Source organism: Somniosus microcephalus, chromosome 10, assembly GCF_052327205.1.
Source record: "Somniosus microcephalus isolate GS21.2 chromosome 10, FLI_Smic_1.0, whole genome shotgun sequence".
In the NCBI taxonomy this organism is placed as follows: domain Eukaryota; kingdom Metazoa; phylum Chordata; class Chondrichthyes; order Squaliformes; family Somniosidae; genus Somniosus; species Somniosus microcephalus.
This window is the reverse complement of record NC_140996.1, coordinates 233,310,277-233,329,330: the sequence shown is the minus strand read 5'-3', so window position 1 is coordinate 233,329,330 and position 19,054 is coordinate 233,310,277. Positions and strand designations below refer to the sequence as shown.

The window sequence follows — 19,054 nt, the reverse complement described above, 5'->3', positions numbered from 1 at the left end:
CTTCTGGAAATCCAAATACACTACATCTACTGGTTCCCCTTTATCCACCCTGCTAGTTACATCCTCAAAGAACTCTAATAAATCTGTCAAACATGATTTCCCTTTCATAAAATCATGTTGATTGTATTATGATTTTCTAAATGTCCTGCTACCACTCCCTTAGTAATGGACTCCAGCATTTTCCCAATGATAGATGTTAGGCTAACTGGCCTAGTTTCCTGCTTTCTGTCTCCCTCCTTTCTTGAATAGGGGCATTTCATTTGCAGTTTTCCAATCTGCTGGGACCTTCCCAGAATCTAGGGAATTTTGGAAGATCACAACCAATGCATCCACTATCTCTGCAGCCACCTCTTTTGAGACCCTAGGATGCAGGCCATCGGGTCCAGGGGACTTGTCCACCTTCAGTCCCATTAGTTTGCCGAGTACTTTTCCTCTAGTGATGGTGATTGCTTTAAGTTCCTCTTTCCCTTTAGCCCCTTGATTATCTAAATATATTTTTTTTTAATTGTCTTCTACTGTGAAGACAGATACAGAATATTTGTTCAAAGTCTCTGCCATTTCCTTGTTTCACATTATTAATTCCCCAGCCTCATCCTCTAAGGGACAAGCGTTTATTTTAGCTACTTTCTTCCTTTTTATATACTCGTAAAAGCTTTTACTGTCTGTTTTTACATTTCTTGCTAGTTTACTCTCATAATCTATTTTCTGCCCTTTTATTTAAAAAAATTTGATCTGAGAAAAAACTCCAAAACAAAATTATTCTCAAAATTAATTGGTGGTAGTGTTTGATGGGAACAGTGTAGAGGGAGCTTTACTCTGTATCTAACTCGTGCTGTACCTGCCCTGGGAGTGTTTGATGGGACAGTGTAGAGGGAGCTTTACTCTGTATCTAACCCGTGCTGCACCTGCCCTGGGAGTGTTTGATGGGACAGTGTAGAGGGAGCTTTACTCTGTATCTAACCCGTGCTGTACCTGCCCTGGGAGTGTTTGATGGGACAGTGTAGAGTGAGCTTTACTCTGTATCTGACCCGTGCTGTACCTGTCCTGGGAGTGTTTGATGGGACAGTGTAGTGGGAGCTTTACTCTGTATCTAACCCGTGCTGTACCTGCCCTGGGAGTGTTTGATGGGACAGTGTAGAGGGAGCTTTACTCTGCATCTAACCCGTGCTGTACCTGCCCTGGGAGTGTTTGATGGGAACAGTGTAGAGGGAGCTTTACTCTGTATCTCACCCGTGCTGTACCTGCCCTGGGAGTGTTTGATGGGACAGTGTAGAGGGAGCTTTACTCTGTATCTAACCCGTGCTGTACCTGCCCTGGGAGTGTTTGATGCGACAGTGTAGAGGGAGCTTTACTCTGTATCTAACCCGTGCTGTACCTGCCCTGGGAGTGTTTGATGGGACAGTGTAGAGGGAGCTTTACTCTGTATCTGACCCGTGCTGTACCTGCCCTGGGAGTGTTTCATGGGAACAGTGTAGAGGGAGCTTTACTCTGTATCTAACCCGTGCTGTACCTGCCCTGGGAGTGTTTGATGGGACAGTGTAGAGGGAGCTTTACTCTGTATCTAACCTGTGCTGTACCTGCCCTGGGAGTGTTTGATGGGACAGTGTAGAGGGAGCTTTACTCTGTATCGAACCCGTGTTGTACCTGCCCTGGGAGTGTTTGATGGGACAGTGTAGAGGGAGCTTTACTCTGTATCTAACCCATGCTGTACCTGCCCTGGGAGTGTTTGATGGGGCAGTGTAGAGGGAGCTTTACTCTGTATCTAACCCGTGCTGTACCTGCCCTGGGAGTATTTGACGGGACAGTGTAGAGAGAGCTTTACTCTGTATCTAACCCGTGCTGTACCTGCCCTGGGAGTGTTTGATGGGACAGTGTAGAGGGAGCTTTACTCTGTATCTAACCCGTGCTGTACCTGCCCTGGGAGTGTTTCATGGGAATAGTGTAGAGGGAGCTTTACTCTGTATCTAACCTGTGCTGTACCTGCCCTGGGAGTGTTTGATGGGACAGTGTAGAGGGAGCTTTACTCTGTATCTAACCCGTGTTGTACCTGCCCTGGGAGTGTTTGATGGGACAGTGTAGAGGGAGCTTTACTCTGTATCTAACCCATGCTGTACCTGCCCTGGGAGTGTTTGATGGGGCAGTGTAGAGGGAGCTTTACTCTGTATCTAACCCGTGCTGTACCTGCCCTGGGAGTATTTGACGGGACAGTGTAGAGAGAGCTTTACTCTGTATCTAACCCGTGCTGTACCTGCCCTGGGAGTGTTTGATGGGACAGTGTAGAGGGAGCTTTACTCTGTATCTAACCCGTGCTGTACCTGCCCTGGGAGTGTTTGATGGGGACAGTGTAGAGGGAGCTTTACTCTGTATCTAACCCGTGCTGTACCTGCCCTGGGAGTGTTTGATGGGACAGTGTAGAGGGAGCTTTACTCTGTATCTAACCCATGCTGCACCTGCCCTGGGAGTGTTTGATGGGACAGTGTAGAGGGAGCTTTACTCTGTATCTAACCCGTGCTGTACCTGCCCTGGGAGTGTTTGATGGGACAGTGTAGAGTGAGCTTTACTCTGTATCTAACCCGTGCTGTACCTGCCCTGGGAGTGTTTGATGGGACAGTGTAGAGGGAGCTTTACTCTGTATCTAACCCGTGCTGTACCTGCCCTGGGAGTGTATGACGGGACAGTGTAGAGGGAGATTGATGTTGACACCGAGTGTCATCTCCCCAGCACTATCATCCCTCAGTTTGATAAGCAACAAAATTAGCCCAAAATGTAACCGAGGAAGATTGGGAACGGCGATAATGTTCAAACTCTAACCAGCATTTAACAATGAAAGAGGTCTCATCTCCAAGTTTAGCATCTTTCAGGGTAACTGCAGTCTGTTTAGTAGCAGACAGCATGTTTATTAAAGTCTCTCTTAGTCTCTGAATCCCAGCTTCTGGCTTGTCTCTCAAGGCTGTGCTCCTCCAGCTCTCATATTTCAGGAATCTAAATGTGGACGGGGTGTTGAGCAAGAGCTGGGGGGGCCGGGAGAGTCAGCTGTGGCTCAATGAGTAGCATTCTCTCGTCTCCGAGTCAGAAGGCCATGAGTTTAAGTCCCACTCCAGAGACTTGAGCCCATAATCTAGGCTGAAGCTCCCAGTGCGGTACTGAGGGAGTGCCGCACTGTCGGAGGTGCCGTCTTTCGGTTGAGACGTTAAACCGAGGCCCTGTCGGCCCTCTCAGGTGGACGTCAAAGATCCCAAGAAGAGCTGGGGAGTTCTCCCTGGCGTCCTGGCCCAATATTAATCCCTCAATGAACATCACTAAAAACAGATTATCTGGTCATTTATCTCGTTGCTGTTTCAGGGAGCTTGCTGTCCGCTAATTGGCTGCTGCGTTTGCGATGTTACAACACTGACTGCTGTTCAAAAAAGTACTTAATTGGCTGTAAAGTGCTTTGGGACGTCCTGAGGTCGTGAAAGGTGCCTGAGAAATGGAAGTCTTTCTTTTCTGGGAGCGATGAGCTGCCTTTGTCTTCACAGTCCACAGACCAGTGGAATGTGCGAAGTAAACACCGTACTCACCTCGTGTGGAATCACTAACAGCAGCTTAAAGACAAAAGTGCCTCATCTTCCGATGAGGCACTTTACAGCCTTCCGGACTCAATATCGAGTTCAACAACTTCAGATCATAACCTCGGCCCCTATCATATTTTTTATCCACACCTTTGGTTTGTGCCTTTTCTCTCTCTCCCCCACATGGCAGCTGTCTCTCACTCTCCCAGCGCATTTCACACTTCATCGAGAGCCATTGTTTGTTTCTCTACCTGTCCTATTACCATCTCGTCTCACCTTGAATATCTCTTAATGTCTCTTCTTTCATCCCCTCCCCCATTTCCCAGCCCCCAAACTGCCTTTTAATGTTTCATTTCCTGCCTTTTTTTCTCAGTTCTGACGAAGGGTTTCGACCCGAAACGTTGACTCTGTTTCTCTCTCCACGGATGTTGCCTGGCCTGCTGAGTTTTTCCAGCGTTTTCTGTTGTTATTTCGGATTTCCAGCATCCGCAGTATTTTGCCATCATAAAGACAAAAGGGCTTTGTTTGAAAGCTGCGAATGGATTAAGTTTTAGGGAGAAAATGTTTTCAATGTCCGCGTGAGGAGGTAAATGCCTGCGTCTCCTGCAAGGAGCCCTCACCGGGGAAGGATTGCCACTCATGCCTCACTCCATTGCAGTCACCAACCCTCCAGGGTTGTTAGTCTCCAGGAAGTGAAGCTTACTCTCCCAGACACCTGCTGTGAGCAAGGCCAGGGAGCAAAATCACAAATGCTCCTTTTAATTTTCGTTGTCAAAGTGTTCAAAAACAAGTGAATTAGCCATGGCTGAGTGAGTCACAAGGTTGTGGGTTGGAATCCTGCACCAGAGTCTCGAGCCAACAATCCAGGCCGACACTCCCAGTGCAGCAGTGTTGCCAACACCGCCTTCAGTGTGCCAGTGCAGCCTTCGGTCGCCTGAGGAAGAGAGTGTTTGAAGACCAGGACCTCAAACCCGGCACTAAGCTCATGGTCTACAGAGCAGCAGTGATACCCGCCCTGCTGTATGCCTCAGAGACATGGACCATGTACAGCAGGCACCTCAAAGCACTGGAGAGGTACCACCAACGCTGCCTCCGCAAGATCCTGCAAATCCATTGGCAGGATAGGCGCACCAACGTCAGTGTTCTTGCTCAGACCAACATCCCCAGCATCGAAGCTTTGACCACGCTCGATCAGCTCCGATGGACGGGTCACATTGTCCGCATGCCCGATACGAGACTCCCAAAACAAGCGCTCTACTCGGAGCTCCGGCACGGCAAGAGAGCCCCAGGTGGGCAGAGGAAACGCTTCAAGGACACCCTCAAAGCCTCCTTGAAAAAGTGCAACATCCCCACCGACACCTGGGAATCCCTGGCCCAAGACCGCACAAAGTGGAGGAGAAGCATCCGGGAAGGCGCCAAACACCTCGAGTCTCTTCGCCGGGAGCAAGCGGGAAGCCAAGCGCAAACAGCGGAAGAAGCGCATGTCAACCCAAGCACCCAACCCACCCGCCCCTTCAACCACCGTCTGCCCCACCTGTGACAGAGACTGTAGGTCCCGCACTGGACTCATCAGTCACCTGAGGACTCATTTTTAATGTGGAAGCAAGTCATCCTCGGTCCCGAGGGACTGCCTAAGAAGAGAGAAGCAGTGTTGCCAACTCTGGCTGGACGTATTCCTGGAGGTTTTCGTCACAAGACCTCCGCCCCGCCCCCATACTACCACCATTGGTCGCCCAACAAGTCAATCTTTACAAGGCCCCGCCTCCCCCCTCCAATTGGATAACCAACAGCCTCTTCGTTACCTGATTGGATGATTCTTCACTGCCAATCAAACAGTTCTAATGAACGAAAGTAAAAAAGAAAGACTTGCATTTCTATAGCGCCTTTCACGACCACCGGACGTCCCAAAGTGCTTTACAGCCAATGAAGTACTTTTGGAGTGTAGTCACTGTTGTAATGTAGGAAACGCAGCAGCCAATTTGCGCACAGCAAGCTCCCACAAACAGCAACGTGATCATGACCAGATAATCTGTTTTAGTGATGTTGGTTGAGGGATAAATATTGGCCCCAGGACACCGGGGAGAACTCCCCTGCTCTTCTTCAAAATAAAGCCCGTGGGATCTTTTACGTCCACCCGAGAGGGCAGACGGGGCCTCGGTTTAACATCTCATCCAAAAGACAGTACCTCAAAAGTACTTCATTGGCTGTAAAGCACTTTGGAGCATCCCAAGGTTGTGAAAGGCGCTATATAAATGCAGTTCTTTATTTCTCTAACACTGCCACCAATCCGATTGGCTCTCTTGATTGGTGGGGCCCACTTCAGGCCTACTGGAGGCCGCTAAGCCTCACCTCTCTCAGCCCTCCAGCCACTCTCGGCTTTAGAGAGTCCCCACCCCTCCCCCTGTCCTCCCTGCACCCCCCTCGCCACAGCCCCTGCCCCTCCCCCCCACCTGATGAATCTGTGCTGCACTCCTTCCAAGGCCAATATATCTTTTCTAAGGTCTTCTTAGGCAGTCCCTCGGAACCGAGGATGACTTGCTTCTACATTAAACATGAGTTCTCAGGTGACTGATGAGTCCAATGCGGGACCTACAGTCTCTGTCACAGGTGGGGCAGACGGTGGTTGAAGGGGCAGGTGGGTGGGGTGCTTGGGTTGACGTGCGCTTCTTCTGCTGCCTGTGCTTGGCTTCCGCTTGCTCCCGGCGGAGAGACTCGAAGTGTTCGGCACCTTCCCGGATGCTTCTCTTCCACTTTGTGCGGTCTTGGGCCAGGGGTTCCCAGGTGTCGGTGGGGATGTTACACTTTTTCAAGGAGGCTTTGAGGGTGCCCTTGAAGCATTTCCTCTGCCCACCTGGGGCTCTCTTGCCGTGCCGGAGCTCCGAGTAGAGTGCTTGTTTTGGGAGTCTCGTATCGGGCATGCGGACGATGTGACCCGTCCATCTGAGCTGATCGAGCGTGGTCAAAGCTTCGATGCTGGGGATGTTGGCCTGAGCGAGAACACTGACGTTGCTGCGCCTATCCTGCCAATGGATTTGCAGGATCTTGCGGAGGCAGCGTTGGTGGTACCTCTCCAGTGCTTTCAGGTGCCTGATGTACATGGTCCATGTCTCTGAAGCATACAGCAAGGCGGGTATCACTGCTGCCCTGTAGACCATGAGCTTAGTGCCGGGTTTGAGGTCCTGGTCTTCAAACACTCTCTTCCTCAGGCGACCGAAGGCTGCACGGGCACACTGAAGGCGGTGTTGGAGTTCGTCATCGACGCCTGCCCTTGTTGGCAGTAGGCTCCCAAGGTATGGAAAGTGGTCCACGTTGTCCAAGGCCTTGTCATGGATTTTGATAATCGGGGGGCAGTACTGTGTGACGGGAGCAGGTTGGTAGAGGACCCTTGTCTTACGGATGTTTAGTGTAAGGCCCATGCTCTCGTACGCTTCGGTGAAGGTGTTAACGATGGTTTGGAGTTCAACCTCCGACTGTGCGCAGACGCGTGGTGCCCAGAACTCCACACAGTACTCCAGATGGGGTCTAACCAGGGCTTCACTGCTTTGGCTCACAGATGAATGTTGACCATTTGGGGAGGTGCTGGACAGAGCAGAACCCTAGAGAACTGGGCTGTGAAACTGGGTTAAGAATGAGTTAATCTTTAAAACTGAAGAGTATATCCCCTCGGTGTGAAAAGCTAAAGACTTTTGTTTTTAACTAAAGGCGTTGCAAGTCAACGAAAGTTTAATAAAAAAGAGCTTTACTTTCACGCACGGAGAGTGGACCAGGTGCCTAATTCATCACTAATTCCCTGTAATTTAACACAGACTGGTTCCATTACAAACAGACTCCTTTGTGCACAGGACATTGTGCAGTGTAAAGGTGGGGGGTGGGTTACAGAGCTGTCTGTGTCAGTGTCCTTTCCCACACCTGTAGCAGAATGTTGCATGGCTCTGTCAGACCTCACTGCGAACCCTGCCCTCTCCTCTCTCTCTGTCTCTCCCTCTCTCTTTGTGTCTCTCCTTCTCTCTCTGTCTCTCCCTCTCTCTTTGTCTCTCTCTCTGTCTCTCTCCTCTCTCTGTCTCTCCCTCTCTCTTTGTCTCTCTGTCTCTCTCCTCTCTCTGTCTCCCCCTCTCTCTGTCTCTCCTCTCTCTGTCTCCCCCTCTTTGTCTCTCTCCTTCTCTCTGTCTATCCCTCTATCTCTCCCTCTCTCTCTCTGTCTGACCCTCACTATCCCTGTCTCTCTGCCTACTGTTACTCTGTCTCTCTCTGACTCTCACTGTCTCTCTTTGTCCCTCACTCTCTCTGTCTCTCTCCTTCTCTCTCTGACTCTCCCTCTCTCTCCTTCTCTCTCTCTCTCTGACTCAATTCAATTCAATTCAAATCGCTTTATTGGCATGACAAGGTACATCTTATGTTGCCAAAGCATCGAAAAACATTCATGGTTGAACACAAAAATACAGATCTATCCATACAGTGTATAAACAGATATATCCCTGAGTGTATAAATATACATTCATATAATTTGTATATACTCTTTTCTTATATTTAGTGGTTGTCCCTCTGTTTATGGCAAGCTGTAACATAGTGTGCCGCTCCCTCTCTCTGTCTCTCTCCCTCTCTCTCCTTCTCTCTCTCTGTCTCTCTCCCTCTCTCTCTCTGTCTCTCCCTCTCTCTGTGTTCTTACACATCACCTTTGCTGAATTAAAATCATTCCTTCACACCAAACATGCAAAACTCTGGCCTACCCCGCCCCCCACCCCAGCAAAACACAAACTATTTAAGGGACCTCAAGCAAAGCAAGACAATGGCTGTATGGCGGTGCTGGGGGTGGGGGGGTGTCAGGAGCCGATGGGAGATTTATTACGTGGTAATTTTAACTTCCACAGTAAACGACTCCCTCTCTCACAACACGTCTGGGCTCCATCACACTGTCGAGAGAACAGCTGCCAAAAGGCCAATCCTGGGCTGGCAGCAGCAAGAGTGGAAACTAGGAGAGATCTGGAAACCTTGGAAAAGCTGGAGAGGAGAGAGGGGAAGAGACTCAGTCAGATGGTCAGCGGGAATCTGAAGATTGAGACAGGTACAAGAACTAGACCTGGTGAACTGGTCATTGTAGCTCTCTGTCTCTCACTCGTTCTGTCTCCCTGTCTCTCTCTCCGTTTCTCTGTCTTTCTCTCTCTGTCTGTCTGTTGCTTTGTCTCTCTCCCTCTTCTCTCTGTCTCTCTCTTTGTCTCTCCTTCTCTCCCTCTCTCTCTGTCTCCCACTCGCTATCTCTCTCTATCCGTCTCTTCCCCTCTCTCCCACTCTCCGTCCCTCCTTCTGTCTGCCGTTCCTCCTTGCCTCTCTCTGTCTAGCTCTCTCCCTGTCTTCCTCTGTGCCCTTTCTCTTTCATGGAAAAGAGTGAAACTTTGAAAGCTTGATATCAGCAGGAAAAAGTTTGACAGCAGAAACTAGCTGGGTACACTGTAGTGGGAGCTTTACTCTGTATCTAACCCGTGCTGTACCTGCCCTGGTAGTGTTTGATGGGACAGTGTAGAGGGAGCTTTACTCTGTATCTAACCTGTGCTGTACCTGCCCTGGGAGTGTTTGATGGGACAGTGTAGAGGGAACTTTACTCTGTATCTAACCCGTGCTGTACCTGCCCTGGGAGTGTTTGATGGGGCAGTGTAGAGGGAGCTTTACTCTGTATCTAACCCGTGCCGTACCTGCCCTGGGAGTGTCTGATGGGACAGTGTAGAGGGAGCTTTACTCTATATCTTAACTCTTTCTATGCTCAGTGCAACAAGCAATGCTCTTTCCCTAGAGCTGATATCCTTAGTCTTATTGGCACAAATTTACTTGCAGAATGAGACTGAAATGGAGGAGTTTGCTGGCTGAAGGTTTTGCTGATCAATGGGGCAGAGCGTGGGCAGTAAAATACTTTCTTTCTTTTCATTCACAGGATCCAGTGTGTAGAGAGGTCTCCTGAAAGTGAATGGGCAGCTGAAGAGTGAGGACAATCGAAGGATAATTGTCTTTGGGCACTGGTGTGCAAGACCAAGGTATCACTGTGGTGCCCAGAACCCCTCCTGACATTGTCCAAAGGACTGCCTTCCTTTGATTTGTAGGTGGGAGAATCTTCCAAAGTTGAAGACTTTGACCTGATTTCCCAAGACAATCAGTTGCCTTCAAGCTGAAGAAGACTTTGTTGGGTCAGCGAACCTTCTGCAGTCCCAACGACAACAACCTTTGCACATTCAATCCAAGGATAGTTTATCTGATTTGCCAATAAGGAAGTCAAACCATGCCCGTCTATTGGCCCATCTCAGCTCCCGGAGATTGGATGAAGAAAGGAGCGCCGCCGCCCAGTGTGAGGACCTTGGCGTATCTCCTGCTGCCCATTTGCTTGGTTCTAACTCTCCGCTCCGGCAAGGCTGAAGCAGCGGGCTTTGCCCTCGGATTCTCTGCCTTCGGACGAACGGACTGCAAGCCCATCCCCCACACCATGGCGCTGTGCCACGGGGTTGGGTACAGCGAGATGAGGCTGCCCAACCTCCTGGGGCATGAGACCATGAAGGAGATCCTGCAGCAAGCCAGCTCCTGGGTCCCTCTGCTCAACAAGCAGTGCCACGCGGACACCAGGAAGTTCCTCTGCTCCCTCTTCGCCCCCGTCTGCCTCAGCGAACTCCAGGAGTCCATCCAGCCTTGCCGCTCCCTGTGCCAGGAGGTCAGGGACAGCTGCACCCCTGTGATGTCCGCCTTTGGCTTCCCTTGGCCAGACATGTTGGATTGCAATCGCTTCCCGGTGGACAATGACCTTTGCATCCCTTCTGCCACCTCGGAGGAGGAGAGAGTCCGGCTGGAAGGTAGGCAGACTCCCGTTTCTTTCTTTAGTTCTCACGAAGGGTCGTTGACCTGAAACGTTAAACTCTGTCTCTCGCTCCACAGACGCTGCCTGACCTGCTGAGTATTTCCAGCATTTTTCTGTTTTTATTTCAGATTTCCAGCGTCCCCAGTATTTTGCTTTCATCTTAAACTTTTTGTTTGGTGGGCAGGTTTCTAACATCTGCAGAAATTCCATTCCTCACAGGATGATACAGCACAGAAGGAGGCCATTCGGCCCTTCGAGCCTGCTCCGCCATTCAATATGATCATGTCTGATCCTCTAACTCAATACCATATTCCCGCTCTCTCCCCGTACCCCTTGATGCCTTTTGCATCTTGAAATCTATCTGTCTCCTTCTTAAATATATTCAGTGACTTGGCCTCCACAGCCTTCTGTGGTAGAGAATTCCACAAGTTCACCACCCTCTGAGTGAAGAAATTTCTCCTCATCTCAGTCCTAAATGTCCTAACCCGTATCCTGAGACTGTGACCCCTCGTTCTAGAACCCCCAGCCAGAGGAAACATCCTCCCTGCATCCAGTCTGTCTAGCCCTGTCAGAATTTTACACGTTTCAATGAGATCCCCTCTCACTCTTCTAAACTCTAGTGAATACAGGCCTAGTCGACCCAATCTCTCCTCATAAGACAGTCCTGCCATCCCAGGAATCAGTCTGGTGAACCTTCGCTGCACTCCCTCTATGGCAAGTATATCCTTTCTTAGGTAAGGAGACCAAAACTGCACACAGTACTCCAGGTGTGGTCTCACCAAGGCCCTGTACAACTGTAGTAAGACATCCTTGCTCCTGTACTCAAATCCTCTTGCAATGAAGGCCAACATACCATTTGCCTTCCTAACTGCTTGCTGCACCTGCATGTTTGCTTTCAGTGACTGGTGTACAAGGACACCCAGGTCCCTCTGTACATCAACATTTCCCAATCTATCACCATTTAAATAATACTCTGCCTTTCTGTTTTTCCTACCGAAGTGGATAACTTCACATTTATCCACGTTATACTGCATCTGCCATGTATTTGCCCACTCACTCAACTTGTCTAAATCGCCTTGAAGCCTCTTTGCATCCTCCTCACAACTCACAATCCCACCTAGTTTTGTGTCATCAGTAAACTTGGAAATATTACATTTGGTTCCCTCATCCAAATCATTGATATATATTGTGAATAGCTGGGGCCCAAGCACTGATCCCTGCAGTACCCCACTAGTCACCGCCTGCCACCCTGGAAAAGACCCATTTATTCCTACTCTCTGTTTCCTGTCTGTTAACCAATTTTCAATCCATGCCAGTATATTACCTCCAATCCCATGTGCTTTAATTTTGCACACTCACCTCTTATGTGGGACTTTATCAAAGGCCTTCTGAAAATCCAAATACACCACATCCACTGGTTCTCCCTTATCTATTCTACCAGTTACATCCTCAAAAAACTCCAGTAGGTTTGTCAAACACGATTTCCCATTCATAAATCCATGTTGACTTTGTCTAATCCCGTTGATATTTTCTAAGTGTCCTGTTATCACATCCTTTATAATAGACTCTAGCATTTTCCCTACTACTGATGTTAGGCTAACCGGTCTGTAGTTCCGTTTTCTCTCTCCCTCCTTTTTTAAATAGTGGGGTTACATTTGCCACCCTCCAATCTGCAGGAACTGTTCCATAATCTATAGAGTTTTGGAAGATGACAACCAATGCATCCACTATTTCCATGGCTACCACTTTTAGTACTCTGGGATGCAGATTATCAGGCCCTGGGGATTTATCAGCTTTCAGTCCCATTAATTTCTCCAGCACTATTTTTTTACTAATACTAATTTCCTTTAATTCCTCCTTCTCACTAGACCCTTGGTTCCCTAGCATTTCTGGGAAGTTATTTGTGTCCTCTTCCGTGAAGACAGAACCAAAGTATTTGTTTAATTGCTCTGCCATTTCCTTGTTCCCCATTATAAATTCTCCCATCTCTGACTGTAAGGGACCTACATTTGTCTTCACTAATCTTTTTCTTTTTACATACTTGTAGAAGCTTTTACAATCCGCTTTTATGTTCCTTGCAAGTTTACTCTCATACTCTATTTTCCCCCTCTTAATCAATCTCTTGGTCCTTTTTTGCTGAACTCTAAACTGCTCCCAATCCTCAGGTTTGCTACTTTTTCTGGCAACTTTATATGACTCCTCTTTGGATCTAATACTATCCTTAATTTCTTTTGTTAGCCATGGTTGGGCCGCTTTTCCTTTTGTGTTTTTGCGCCAGAAAGGAATGTATAACTGTTGCAATTCGTGCATTCGTTCCTTAAATGTTAGCCATTGCCTATCCACCGTCATGCCTTTTAATGAAGCTCCCCAATCTATCACAGCCAACTCACTCCTCATATCATCGTAGTTTCCTTTGTTTAAATTTAGGACACTAGTTTCGGATTGGACTTCTTCACTTTCCATTTTAATGAAGAATTCTATCATGTTATGGTCACTCTTCCCTAAAGGACACCGCACAAGAAGATTATTAATTAACCCCTTCTCATTGCACAATACCCAATCTAGGATAGCCTGTTCCCTAGTTGGCTCCTCAACGTACTGGTCTAAAAAACCATCTCGTACACACTCCAGGAATTCATCCTCCACAGTATTATTGCTAATTTGGTTTGGCCAGTCTATATGTAGATTAAAGTCACCCATGATTACTGTAGTACTCTTGTTACATGCATCTCTAATTTCCTGTTTGATGCCATCCTCTACATTACCGCTACTGTTTGGAGGCCTATAGACAACTCCTACCAATGTTTTCTGCCCCTTGGTGCTTCTTAGCTCCACCCAGACTGATTCTACATCTTGATTTTCTGAGCCAATATCCTTTCTCACTATTGCTCTGATTTCATCCTTTACTAACAAGGCCACCCCACCTCCTTTTTCCTTTTTGTCTGTCCTTCCTAAATATCAAATATCCTTGGATATTCAGCTCCCAGCCTTGGTCACCCTGCAGCCACATCTCCGTAATCACAATTATATCGTATCCGTTTCCCAATAGCCCTGCAAATTTTTCCTTTTCAAATATATATCCAATTCCTTTTTGAAAACTGCAGTGTAAACCCGTGGAACTGCTGCAAGGGTGTTCAGGGACTGGGTGATGATGTGGGTTTAACATTGGCTTGAGCTCAAATCCACACCAGGCTCTTCCGGCTGTGGGGGTCTCACACGAAATGGGTTTTTCAGTCTCAGTCCACTCTTCAGTCAGCAGATCCAGGTAGGGAAACATGGCACTGTCACTCAGAAAAGAAACGGGTTGGGTGCTGTGAGAAATGAAAGACTCTGGTCATTATCACATTGTTGCTGTTTGTGGGAGCTTGCTGTGCACAAATTGGCTGCTGTGTTTCCCAACATTACAACAGCGACTATGCTTCAAAAAAGTACTTAATTGGCTGTAAAGCGATTTGGGACGTCCTCAGGTTGTCAAAGGCACCCCTTCTTTACAAGTTTCTGAATTGAGATAACCCTCTCAATAGAGCTTCTGTCCATCTAATTGGGCACGGTAGTGTAGTGGTCATGTTACTGGACTAATAATCCAGAGAATGTGAATTCGATTTCCACTGTTATAGTTTGAGGATATTGATTTAGTTTTTTTTTAAGTCTGGAAATAAAAATCTGGTCTCAGTAAAAGTGACCATGAAGCTGTTGGATTGTTGTGGAAACCCAGCTGGTTCACTGATGTCCTACAGGGAAGGAAACCTGCCGTCCTTACCCGGTCTGGCCGATACATTTTTTAAAAATTCATTCATGGGATGTGGGCGTTGTTGGCAAGGCCAGCATTTATTGCCCATTCCTAATTGCCCTTGAGAACTGGAGTACTGTGTGCAGTTATACAGGGCCTTGGTGAGACCATGCCTGGAGTACTGTGTGCAGTTATACAGGGCCTTGGTGAGACCACACCTGGAGTACTGGGTGCAGTTTTGGTCTCCTTACCTAAGAAAGGATATACTTGCCATAGAGGGAGTGCAGCGAAGGTTCACCAGACTGATTCCTGGGATGGCAGGACTGTCGTATGAGGAGAGATTGGGTCGACTAGGCCTGTATTCATTCGAGTTTCGAAGAATGAGAGGGGATCTCATTGAAACGTATAAAATTCTGACAGGGCTAGACAGACTGGATGCAGGGAGGATGTTTCCCCTGGCTGGGGCGTCTAGAACGAGGGGTCACAGTCTCAGGATACGGGGTAGGACATTTAGGACTGAGATGAGGAGAAATTTCTTCACTCAGAGGGTGGTGGAGTTCACTACCACAGAAGGCTGTGGAGGCCAAGTCACTGAATCTATTTAAGAAGGAGATAGATAGATTTCTGGACACAAAAGGCATCAAGGGGTATGGGGAGAGAGCGGGAATATGGTATTGAGATAGAGGATCAGCCATGATCATATTGAATGGCAGAACAGGCTCGAAGGGCTGAATGGCCGACTCCTGCTCCTATTTTTCTACGAGAAGGTGGTGGTGAGCCGCCTTCTTGAACTGCTGCAGTCTGTGTGGTGAAGGTGCTCCCACAGTGCTGTCAGGGAGGGAGTTCCAGGATTTTGACCCAGTGATGATGAAGCAACTGCCGATATATTTCCAAGTCGGGATGGTGTGTGACTTGGAGGGGAACTTGGAGGTGGTGGTGTTCCCATGCGCCTGCTGCCCTTGTCCTTCTAGGTGGAAGAGGTCGCGGGTTTGGGAGGTGCTGCCGAAGAAGCCTTGGCGAGTTGCTGCAATTGTCATTCCAGTCCTACACCAACATGGTTGTCTCTTGACTGTCCTCTGAAGTGGTCTAGCAAGACACTCCATTGTACCACACCTGCTACCTGCATTAAAGAGATATTATTTCATTATTTGAACCACATCTGAAGACTATTGGTTCTGAAGATTTGGCTGATGAGGCCAAGGCCACTTGTATGACGGTCCCCTCGACGGGGGTGAGTGCTGCCGCCTGTGACATCAATCTTTAAACCGGGATTATTTGTCCTTTTATATTTCAGAATCAAAAGTCTGTGATGCCTGCAAATCCGAGGGCGAAGTCGAGAGTGACATTCTCGCACATTACTGCAAAAACGATTTTGGTAAGGTTCAGAAAACGGCTGCGGGTTTTTTTCCCCTCAGGGAGGGATTGGGTGGCACAGTGGGTTGGATGAGGCCATTTCAACTACAACTTGCATTTATATAGCCCCTTTAACATAGTGAAACGTCCCAAGGTGCTTCACAGCAGCGACATCAGACAAAAATTTGACACCGAGCCACATGTGATATTAGGACAGGTGACCAAAAGCTTGTAGGTTTTAAGGAGCGTCTTAAAGGAGGAGAGAGAGGCGGAGAGGTTTAGGGAGGGAATTCCAGAGCTCAGGGCCCAGACAGCTGAAGGCGCGGCCGCCAATGGTGGAGCGATTAAAATCAGGGATGCTCCAGAGGCCAGAATTGGAGGAGCGCAGAGATCTCGGGGGTTTGTAGATCTGGAGGAGGTTACAGAGATAGGGAGGGATGAGGCCATGGAGAGATCTGAACATGGGAATGAGGTGTGTCAAATGGCCTTTCTCATCCACATCTGTCCTGCCAACATAGACCATTAGTTGGTAGCACACTTGCCTCAATCAGAAGGATGTGGGTTCCAATCCCAGAGACTTGAGCATAAAATCTAGGCTGACACTCCATGCAGTACTGAGGGAGCGCTGCACTGTTGGAGGGTGATGAGACAGTAAACTGAGGCCCTGTCCGCCCTCTCAGGTGGGCGTAAAAGATCTCATGGCACTATTTCGAAGAAGAGTTGGAGCGTTCTCCCCTGTGTCCTGGTCAATATTTATTCCTCAATCAACATCACTAAAAAAAAAACTAGATGATCTGGTCATTATCACATTGCTGCTTGTGGGAGCTTGCTGTGCGCAAATTGGCTGCCGCGTTTCCAACATTACAACAGTGACTACACTTCAAAAGCGCTTTGGGATGTCGAAAGGTGGCGTATAAATGTGAGCTCTTTGATTAATCTCTCTTTGTGCTTTTCTTTGTTTTCCCGGGTGTCTCTGGCACCTCACAGTGCTGAAGATGAAAGTGAAGGAGCTCTCGTACCCGAACGGTGATGCCAAGATCATTCCAGATGCCCGGAGCAGGGCGCTATACGGGTCAGTGCGCTGGACGGAGAGCGGGGAGCTGTGGCTGGCTGGAGGCTCGAGCTGCACCTGCGACGAGCTGAGGGACCTGACCTCTTCCTACCTGGTGATGGGCCATCAGCGGGGCGAAGGGAGGCTGCTTGTCACCTCTGTGAGACGCTGGCGAGGTGGCAAGAAGGACCTCCGGAGGATAACCAGAAGCTTCAGGAAAGCTCGCTGCTGAGTGGCAGCTTCGGGGGCTGATCGATAAACGAGCCCTCCGCGTGTATCTGTCGTGCTGACTTCTCCTTGGTGTGAAACGCTCCATCCTCTTCCCAAATCCCAATCTCTGCTTTCTCTCTCTTTAATTGAAGAAAAATCTGAGGTGTATGCTGAAGGTCCACAGTGCAGGACACCAGCAACAATCTGTTCACTCGCCTGAGGCTGCTCCACTCCAGAGACTGGAGCATATAATCCAGTCTGACACTGAGGGAGCGCTGCGCTGTCAGAGGGGCAGTACTGAGGGAGAGCTGCACTGTCAGAGGGGCAGTACTGAGGGAGAGCTGCACTGTCAGAGGGGCAGTACTGAGGGAGAGCTGCACTGTCAGAGGGGCAGTACTGAGGGAGAGCTGCACTGTCAGAGGGGCAGTACTGAGGGAGAGCTGCACTGTCGGAGGGCAGTACTGAGGGAGCACTGCACTGTCGGAGGGCAGTACTGAGGGAGCGCTGTACTGTCGGAGGGCAGTACTGAGGGAGCACTGCACTGTCGGAGGGCAGTACTGAGGGAGCGCTGCACTGCCTGAAGGGCAGTACTGAGGGAGCGCCGCACTGTCGGAGGGGCAGTACTGAGGGAGCGCCGCACTGTCAGAGGGGCAGTACTGAGGGCGTGTTGCACTGTCATGAGTACTGTCTTTTGGATGAGACGTTAAACCGAGGCCCCATCTGCCCTCAGATGGACATAAAAGATCCCATGGCGCTATTTCGAAGAAGAGCAGGGGAGTTCTCCCTGGTGTCCTGGGGCCTATAGTTATCCCTCAACCAACATCACTAAAACAGATGATCTGGTCATTATCACATTGCTGTTTGTGGGAGCTTGCTGTGCACAAATTGGCTGCCACGTCCTACATTACAACAGTGACTACACTTCAAAAAAGTACTTAATTGGCTGTAAAGCGCTTTCGGATGTCCTGAGGATGTGAAAGGCGCTATAGAAATGCAAGTCTTCCTTCGTGCCGCAGTGTCAGAAATGCAAGTGTCATTTGGATGAGATGCCAAACTCTGACCAGATAATGTTTTTTTAGTGATGTTGATTGAGGGATGAATATTGGCCCCAGGACACTGGGGAGACCTCCCCTGCTCTTCTTCGAAATAGTGCCCTGGGATCTTTTACATCCACCTGAGAGGGCAAATTGAGTTGGTTTGACGGCTCATTCGAAAGACAGCACCCTCGACAGTGCGGCGCTCCCTCAGTACTGCGCCTCCGACAGTGCAGCGCTCCCTCAGTACTGCGCCTCCGACAGTGCGGCGCTCCCTCAGTACTGCCCCTCCGACAGTGCAGGGCTCCCTCAGTACTGCCCCTCCGACAGTGCGGCACTCCCTCAGTACTGCCCCTCCGACAGTACGGCGCTCCCTCAGTACTGCCCCTCCGACAGTGCGGCGCTCCCTCAGTACTGCCCCTCCGACAGTGCAGGGCTCCCTCAGTACTGCCCACTCCGACAGTGCAGCGCTCCCTCAGTACTGCTCCTCCGACAGTGCTGCGCTCCCTCAGTACTGCCCCTCCGACAGTGCAGCACTCCCTCAGTACTGCAGTGGGAGTGTCAGCCTAGATTTTTGTGCTCAAGTCTCTGGAGTGGGGACTGGAACCCACAACCTTGTGACTCAGAGGCGAGAGTCACTTCTCATGGTGATCGTGCCTGGATGGAAATCTGGAAGAATCCAGTACGAAGGATCCTGGGCCCGGTGAAACCAATCTCCATGTCTGTGCTGCTTCACAGACGGAGCTGGGATCGGTATTCCAGAATCCTCCCGGATAGATTGGGAAGGTAGAATGAAGAGAGTGTCACAAAGTGACAGAGCGAGGGAACGATGGTGAGTGGCACCAGGAATGCGAGAACTCTATTGCCGGTTGGCACCCAGTACAACTTCTCCAAGTTTTATACGAATCTGGACAGAGTGTCTATGGGCTATTTGGCAATAGAGTGCATCATAACCAACCCAGATCCCGTCCTGAAACACACACTGGGGTCATTTTAACATTAATTACAGAGTGATGGTGAACAGGCAGCCTGTTCTACACCTCACCCGATTCTCTATTCCATTGAAACCGTGGCTGGTTTCTCCCTCTTCAGCCCAGTGCTCTAACTCAGTCCAGACCGGGGAATTGAGCCTGGGATCTTGCTGGATTTCCTGTCCCAGCTTCTCCGTCACTGAACCCTTGGGTGGGCTGAGGAGATTGTTTATTTAAAATGCAGGAACCTCTGTCGAAAGGAGCAGGACTCGTGTGTTCCACACCAAGGGAGGTCCTGATCTCTCCCCTTCCTCTCACGGTC

General features: G+C 49.3%; 1 protein-coding gene across 1 annotated transcript; it reads left to right on the top strand.

The window, feature by feature from the left end:
* Positions 1–8,403: 8,403 nt before the first annotated feature.
* Positions 8,404–17,281, top strand: sfrp2l (secreted frizzled-related protein 2 like). The gene is made up of 4 exons (XM_085999771.1): positions 8,404–8,613; positions 9,475–10,378; positions 15,408–15,488; positions 16,454–17,281. The coding sequence occupies exons 2-4, from the start codon at positions 9,817–9,819 to the stop codon at positions 16,747–16,749; spliced, it is 939 nt and encodes a 312-aa protein (XP_085855897.1). The 5' UTR covers positions 8,404–8,613; positions 9,475–9,816; the 3' UTR covers positions 16,750–17,281.
* Positions 17,282–19,054: the final 1,773 nt, after the last annotated feature.

Bases quoted from the DNA above. Each gene is read 5' to 3' on its own strand.
- sfrp2l (XM_085999771.1), top strand. From the start codon at position 9,817: ATGCCCGTCTATTGGCCCATCTCAGCTCCCGGAGATTGGATGAAGAAA. The intron at 10,379-15,407 runs GTAGGCAGACTC...TTTATATTTCAG, and splicing joins GGAGAGAGTCCGGCTGGAAG to AATCAAAAGTCTGTGATGCC. The intron at 15,489-16,453 runs GTAAGGTTCAGA...GGCACCTCACAG, and splicing joins TTACTGCAAAAACGATTTTG to TGCTGAAGATGAAAGTGAAG.